Source organism: Juglans regia, unplaced genomic scaffold, assembly GCF_001411555.2.
Source record: "Juglans regia cultivar Chandler unplaced genomic scaffold, Walnut 2.0 Scaffold_210, whole genome shotgun sequence".
Taxonomy (NCBI): domain Eukaryota; kingdom Viridiplantae; phylum Streptophyta; class Magnoliopsida; order Fagales; family Juglandaceae; genus Juglans; species Juglans regia.
In genome coordinates this window covers 14,473-23,045 of record NW_023351979.1, presented here as the reverse complement: position 1 = coordinate 23,045, position 8,573 = coordinate 14,473, and the positions used below count along the sequence as shown (strand labels likewise).

General features: G+C 33.3%; 1 protein-coding gene across 1 annotated transcript; it reads left to right on the top strand.

Annotated features, from left to right (window-relative positions):
* Window positions 1-425: 425 nt before the first annotated feature.
* LOC109012263 (aluminum-activated malate transporter 8-like) lies at window positions 426-7,818 on the top strand. Its single transcript, XM_035686947.1, has 6 exons — window positions 426-597; window positions 6,072-6,212; window positions 6,329-6,601; window positions 6,760-6,875; window positions 7,022-7,171; window positions 7,304-7,818. Exons 1-6 carry the CDS (start codon window positions 426-428, stop codon window positions 7,658-7,660), a joined length of 1,209 nt encoding a protein of 402 aa, XP_035542840.1. The 3' UTR covers window positions 7,661-7,818.
* The last annotated feature ends 755 nt before the right edge of the window (window positions 7,819-8,573 follow it).

The window sequence follows — 8,573 nt, the reverse complement described above, 5'->3', positions numbered from 1 at the left end:
TATTAAAACATGTCCCAAATATTGGGCGATGTAATTTGTGTAATGCTGAAAATGAGGGGTTATATCATGCTTTGGTGAAATGTGTGCATTTAAAGATGATCTGGACAAATTATATACCTGCCCTTGAGATAGATAAATTCTTGAATGTCTTTGAGCTTGCCTTTAATTTCTATAAAGCAAAACAATATGAAAATTTGTCTGCTTTCTTTGCTTTGGCGTGGGGGATTTGGTATAAGAGGAACAAATACATTCACGAATGGGTTCTCATTTCTCCTCATCAAGTTGCCGAACATGTTGTTTCACTATTGAAAAGTTATAAAGGGGCTTAGAGACAAGCAAGGCAACAAGTGAGAGATGCATATAAATGGAAGCCACCAGATCCTGAAGTGCTGAAACTGAATGTTGATGGAGCTGTCTCTGAATAGATGGGGAAAGTTGGTACTGGTGCAATTTTGAGGGATGGTTCAGGCAGAGTTATTACGGTTGCAACCTCCATTGAGAATGCAGTTGCTCAACCTAAGCAGGTAGAGTTGCTAGCTCTCTTTTATAGCCTTCAGTTCTGTGCATGCATGGGAATTGTGAAAATCCAGGTGGAGAGTGATTGCTTACTAAGCTATAGAAGCGTTGCATCATGATGACATGGAAAGCTCCAAGTTTGGTGGTCTTTATTATGAGATTAAAAGGTTGTCATCTTGTTTTGGGGAATGTTTATTTAGACATGTTTATAGACAAACAAACAAGGCTGCTCATTATCGTTGAGGTATTAGTGTACTTCAAACAGTGCTCATAATAGATCAAAACCCAATAAAAAATATCTTACCACTAATGGAAACATTCTAAATGCATTGATTTGTAACGATATATAATTGAACGACGATGAAAATTTTGTGAGAGATAAAGTTAGCAAAAAAATAAATATTCCACAAAATTGAGCCTAGCATTAGCCAAGAGTTTTGATACCATGACAGAAAATAAAATATAATATAAAAAAAGATAAAATAAATTATATTTTAAACATTATAAAAATCAAATCAAGATAATCTTCAACAACTTATTGGAGTCTTCACTCGATGCCATCACATGTAGAATCTTTATCTTCACATGCAGCATTACATGTTGGACTTGACATTTACTTGTCTTTTTCAATATGGAATTATATGCCTAACACGTGATATGGTAACCTAGGAATTTAGACAAATAGAGAATATTTTTACTAAGTTCATCAAACGGATTGAAATAAGAATGCATTTGATTGTTCAAATATTCTATGTGCGCTTCGTGTATATATATATATATATGTTCTATACGACTAATGCTAGATACAGTCTTAAAGTGTGTAAGTTTTATACAGTACTCTAAATTGAAAAATAGTGGACCCGACCAATATTAAAAAATCGATTTTGCACGTAGATCCCAATGCAGTACTTTGAAATTAATTGTACAAATTATTTTGTCTATATCATAATGACGACGCCATTTTTTAGACCATGCGTTTTGGTTTGAAACGAATAAACAAATCGATTTCATACTTTATTTCAAACATAGCTTTTTGAAATCTCGTGAAACAGGGATTATGTGCACAGCGTCCGACTTAACATCATGTTTGAGATCATGACCATTAATAATTTCTTACGGCCCTCACGAAGTAGTTATTGTCCAAATATTTCAACAATTAAAGATCAATATTTTACCAATGAATGCCCATTGATCTGGAAAGCAATTATAATCTATATTTGCTTGATATGCCGTACTAGTCTTAATATTCTATTAATTTACGTTCACTCAGGATTTTTATTTTAACTTTTTTTTTATATTATAACGTCCACTCAGAATTTTAATGCTACAAAATTCATAATTCTTAAATATTCATATCTTAAATATTCACCATTACTTATTCTCTGAGTAATGATATACATATAAAATGAGAGTATTTTGTAAAATGATATTATTTTTATAAGATATTTTATAAAAATAATTCTTAATTAAAATATAATTATGTAAAGTGTTGTAAAAAATATTATGTATAAATTATTTTTATTTTTTATATTATGATTTAATTCTGATCACTGTCATGTCACTCGTACGGACAAAGAAATGATTTAATAGACGTAATTGAACCTACCAAGAAATCATGTTTGTTGGTTGAATAATACCACTCTTGCCATGAGTTTTATCAATGATTTTTATCGTTGTATTTTTTTTTATTTTTTTTTTATTATTATTTTTTATTTATGATTAAATAAGTATTTTTTAATAATATTATAAATTTTTTTATTTTTTAAAAATATTTAAATGTATTAAAAAAATACATAAAAGAAAATACAAAAATAAAAATAAAAATCACAAAACCATTAACTAACTCCCAGCCGGTGGCTCTAGTGCCACTCTGGTTGGTTTGGCTTTTACTCTGGTGCAAATAAATAAAGCGTAATGGTTAAGTAGTCGTTTGACAATTCTTTTTAACTAAAGTCGTCGTATTTCAAGGCTGGGGAACTACAGTAACGATCATGCAACCCGCTACCATTATATCAAGGGGCCGGAAAATTTTAAAATAGAATGCGGTGTGATGCCGTTTACACCCTTCGATCCTGAATTAGAACTTGGCACCTCAATATTTTGTAGGTGAATAAAATGTACTCATTTGATCATATTATAAGAATATAACAAAATTTATGAAATGCATTTAAATTCGATGTACTCACTCACCCATAAGTGGCAATTAGCGCACATCACCCTTATAATTGCAAAAGCACCCAGTGGAGTACTGGCGAGGCATATTATAGTGGTCGAAAGAAGTCGAATTTATGTTGGAACCGTTTGAATTCGTGTTAATGGAACCAATCGATCCATGCCTAAACCCGTCACAACTATGCCAGAATCGGAAGGATTTGTTCTAGAATGAGCTGGATTTGGACAACCGTCACTGGTTTTCCGGCAATGCCAACAGTTTTCACAACAAGAGTATGTGGGGTGCATGATTGGCTGCCATCCTATGTGAAAGTAATTTTTCAGCCACCACCTTGAGAGACGGTTGATCGATGGTGGTTGAAGCCGGTAAAAAATGGTCTAGCAATAAAATTTAGGATAAAGTTTGTGATTTTAGAATGTAAAACTTACATGGTGTGGATTAGTTTTTTCTTTTTTTGTTAACGTATAGAATCACTATGTCAAAAATAGAGATCATATGGTAAAAACGTAACATTCACACATCTTGAAAGAGTGACTCTTTTATTAATCAAGTTCAACCAGGATAATTTTATGGGTTACTGTTTCTTCGTTTCTCTCTTTAGCGAAAACGCTCTCTGCCCATAAATTTTATGGCTTACATTCTCCTCCTGTTTGTATAGTCCCGACACTATTCTACTGCATTTTTTCTGGGTTTTCCTTCGTCTTTTGACTGTAGCACAGAAAAATGCTGATCTACTATTTTCTGGCCACCCATGACCGCAACGCGCCGCATCGCAAGAATCCCAATTACTGTCGATCCTTTGGACTGTAGAAGCAACCATTGAAAAATGTAGCGCGTGTGTCTCACGCACAACCCAAACTGCGTGTGGATCTCAAGCACCGCCGCACTAAGGAGAGTCTATTGCCGCCATGCGTGCCATTTTTGGGGTCAGCGGCTTCAGATATCTTAGATCCAACCAACCTCCACTCTTCTACTGTGGCTCATGGTCTCCACTCGCTTCCACAGTTCCTGGCTATATATATTAGTTCCTTATAATATATATATAGGTGGCCTTCAAGAGCGGTGACTACAAATTCTAGAAATTCATTTGATCTGAAATCAACGTATTTGAAACCCGACTATTAAAGTTTAGACTGAAGGCGGTTGGCACGCCAGATATATAGAGACAGTTTCTCCTTTCGAATGCAAGGACATGGAGTACGTTAATCACTTTTCAATACCGTACTATAAACTCGACACAAGAAACGGAGAAAATGATGATCAACGTATGCATGCAGGCGGAAAATTATCACTTGATCTCATATTAATTCTCATAAAAAGAAAAATGTCGTTGCTCAAAACCTATGTGACTGTCTAATATTTCAGCTGCAATAATGCAACAGGTCTAACATAATCTAGTCCCCAGTACTAAATGCTGAGCATCCACATTATGTTTATAATTAAAGACCATCACATGCAATATCTAAGAAATTAGAACATGATGAATGTCTAACGAAAAAGTGAAAAGATTGCTTAATTACCTTCAGTTATGTTAAAAGTGGAATAAAATATTAATATTATAATATCATTTTTTAATATTTTGTATACATACGCATACATCGAATTCTTAACTTCCATCTTAAATATTTCATGCCTTGCCAATTAAGTACCGGCCTCATGAAGATTTCAAACACTTCCAAAAAATATCCAAATTGGACCTCGTTTCCATTTTCGTCCTATAGCAACGTCTAGCTGGTACTGCCAATGCTTGTCAATAAATTCAAATAATTAGATTGTGTTTAGATATTGAGATAAATTTAATTGAATTGAATTTTTTATGAATAGTAGTGAATTGAATAGTAGAGAGAGTTATGTATATATAAGAAATTGAAAAATATTGTAAATTTTATGTATAATGATGTTTTAAATTAAAAAAAATTGTGAATCTCACGTGTAAAAAAATTTTAAATTAAAATAAGTTTAACAATTTAATTTAAAATTAAATATTTAAATATTAAATTTAATTTAAAATTAAATTCAACTTAGTTAAATTTAAGAATCAGACAATCAAATGCAACAAAAATGAATGCCCAAAGTAAAAAATGGTCAATTGACCTGCTGCTACTTATGTCTCCCTGAAAAAGAAGAAAACTCGGGACCTTTTTAATCTTCGTACACATTTACCATCCCATCATGCGAGATTGGCTCCATAAGACCCGTACGCGCGTCCATAAGTGCTTATCATTTGGAGTACTTGACCCACAAATAGATCAAAATATTATAATATTTAGGAAGTCGGTTTGGCCTTAATTTAAAGTATGAAGTACGTACCATTCAGTAGTATTTTTAATACCACCTCATGCATTAGTTAGAGTTGGGCAATTCATGGATTTAGAAATGAGATTAATTCTAGATAAAAAATAAAAGTTAAAAAGAATATTATTAGAATATTATTTTTTAATATTATTATTATTTTAAAATTTAAAAAAATTAAATTGAAATATAAAAAAATTAAATTATTTATTATATTTTTTTAATCCAAACGAGACTTAAAATGAATCTTCATGCATATATCATATATGGTTGATAGTCTTACAGTACTAGAAGGTTATAAATTAATATTTTAGTACTGAAGAGAAAATCATCGGAAAAATTAAAAAAAAAAAACTACAAAAAAAAATAAAAAAGAAAGAAAGAATAATTAGATTTTATTGGAGGGGATGGTACTGGCCGCAAAGTTCTACATTCGACCACTAAAACAAGACAGAAATTATGTGTGTAGTTGCAAATTAAAGTCAAAATAACTATCAAATGTTGAAGGATATATAGAACAAAGTCATCGAGTACCACGGGAGAAAGAGACGACACAGATCATCATGTGACAGGCTGGCCAGGTTGCACGCATGGAGGTCATGACTTGGCTGTATGTTTTTATTGCAGGCTTTCACACCCAACACGATTTAAACGTCTTGACCTTTAGAAACCAATTGTTGGCTCTCACAAATATACCAGCTGATGGTGCTGAGCAAACGGTACATTTGAATCATTAATTCATTTTAATTCATCATTATAATTTTTTTAAATTTTAATACAAATATAATAAACAAGTCAACTTTTTCTTAAAAATACAGTTCACAAATTTAGATTTGATAGCATATTCTGGAATACACAAATAATTAACCTTCACATTTGAAGAAAATAAAAGTTGGTATGTGTGATCATGTCATTGGTTGGAGTCTTCGAGTTTTCAGTTGGTAAGCATGAGAGTTATATATATATCTACCAGAATTCTTGTCGCATTTATATGAATTTAAAAACTAAGAGAAACTAATTATTGCACACAAAATCATGAATTGGAGACATGAAATTCTGATGCTGAACATTTCTTTCCCATCATTTATAGGAGCAACATTGGGAAAAGGCCTAAACAGGATGCTGGCTACGTTGTCCGGTGGTGCGCTAGCTGTCGGAGTTGATCAGGTGGCAACTCTCTTCGATGGGACGGGACAACCCGTAGTACTTGGAATCTTAGTCTTTATAATAGGTAAATACATAGTCCATCATGTTGTATTAATATAATATTACTCTACTACTTAATATTTACTTCACAATCACCCAAACACGTTAATTTCATTGTTGAGACATGTGATATGCATACAGCTGCAACGGTAACATTTATGAGATTCTTCCCTGCACTGAAGGCAAGATACGATTATGGACTGATGATATTCATATTGACTTTCTGCTTGGTATCTGTATCGAGTTACCAAGATGATGAGGTTCTAGATATGGCCTGCCAGAGGCTATACAAAATCATCATTGGTAGCTTTATTGCTATCATGGTATGCATCTGTGTATGCCCTGTCTGGATTGGAGAGAATCTGCAGAACCAAATAGCTAACAATTTGGAAAAGCTTGGGAATTTCTTAGAAGGTATTCTTCCATACTACAACCAAACAAACTTTACATGTCATATATATATATATATATATATATTTACTTCTTTTTTGTTTTCTCTTCGTGTTATGAATATGCCAGCTTGTGCCTTGTTTTATTGTTAGCATCAATTTTTGACCGATTCAAAGTTACAGGATTTGGTAGGGAATACTTCAGATTGTCAGAGGAAGGGCATTCCACGGATGATGATAAATCATTTCTTCACGGGTATAAAAGCGTTCTGACTTCTAAAGGCAAGGAAGAAACTATGGTACGTACGGGTATAAAAACGTTGTCAACCTCATGATGTCTCCAGCAAAGAAAAACAAAAAAAGAAAGGAGGTGTTACTTGAATTAATTTCCACTAATTGATTCAATCTTTCCGAGTTTGTATCATTGCTATTTTTGGATTTTCAGGCCAATTTAGCGAGATGGGAATTTTGGCACTATCGTTTTGGGTTCCGTCATCCTTGGAATCGTTACGTTCAAGTTGGAACCTTGACTCGGCAGTGTGCCTACAAAATTGAAGACCTCAACAGCTATACCAAGTACTTTGAGATCCAAGCTGTGAGTCAGATATATTCATTTCCTAAGACTTTTCTGCAATTGATCGAGACTCTTGCATTTATATCAGACCTTTTTTCCTCTTCTATTTCGAGTCTGATTTCTTGAGTGACCTATCTTTTGCCATTATTACAGACACCCACCGAGTTCCGAAGAGAAATTCACCAGCCATGCATAAAGATTTGCTCAGAATCTGGCAAAGCACTGAAGGAATTAGCATCAGCGATCAAAAAAATGAGACGGTCAACATCAGTTAATTTCCATATTGCAAACTCAAAAATTGAAGCCGAGAAACTCAAGTCCATGCTCAACATGACTTCCCTTTGGGAAAATGCGGATTTCCGAGAGATTATACCAACTGCTGCAGTCGGATTAATTCTAATCGACATTGTGACATGCAATGAGAAAATCGTGGAGGCTTTTCAGGAATTAGCCTCTCGTGCTCGCTTCGAGAGGATGGACGACAGTGTTTCACCGAGCAACGACGTATAATTTGCTTCATATATAGCGAAATTTCCCATGTTGGAGTGAGTGCATCCGTTTCAGCTTGTTAAACCCCGGTCGAGTACGATCGATAATAAATAAGAAGGCTTAACGTCGACGCATGATCGAGAGTAAGCCAGCAGTCTGAGATGTATCAAGAGAGGGGACAGTAGTTATATGTACTACTTAACGGCGACGCTTTTTTTTTTTTTAATGAAAATATGAGATCACTTAACAGCAATATCCCAGCAGTCTCAGATCTGACAGCCGGCCTTTCCGACCCAATCATGAATTAATATTAGTCATTTTTTGTTTTCCTAACTATTACCAACTCATTTAATCTTATCTAATCTAATTATTACATATTTTTTAAATTCTTACACAAAATAAAATAAACAATTCAATTTTTTTAAATCTAAAAAAAAAATAATATTAAAAAAATATCTTCTAACAATATTTTTTTCAATTTTTAACTTTAATCTCAATTCAACTCATCTTATTTACGAAAATAAACGAGACCTAAATTTTATAGACACTTCATTTAAATTCCTAGGAGACTCATACTTTTTTCATAGACTGTACAAGACCTATATATAGTGTAACACCTGGGCCTAGCACGAGACTTGTGTTCAAATTTTTTTTATATGGATGAAAAACCCACTGGGATTTTAGCGAGTAATTTTTGAGAAAATGTTACAGACCCAGAATTTGTATGGTTGGACTATAGACTTTTTTTTATTGAGCTTGATATTTAGATTATTTTTTGTTTTTTGTTTTTATGTTATGGATCAAGTAGTGATTTTATTTTGAGCTTTTGGCCCAGCAGTTTGCGGAACAAGACCACACTCGTTTGTTTAAACCATGAAAACCTATCAGTTTATGATCAGTTTTCCTCACCCGCACGACTCTATTTCCATCCGCA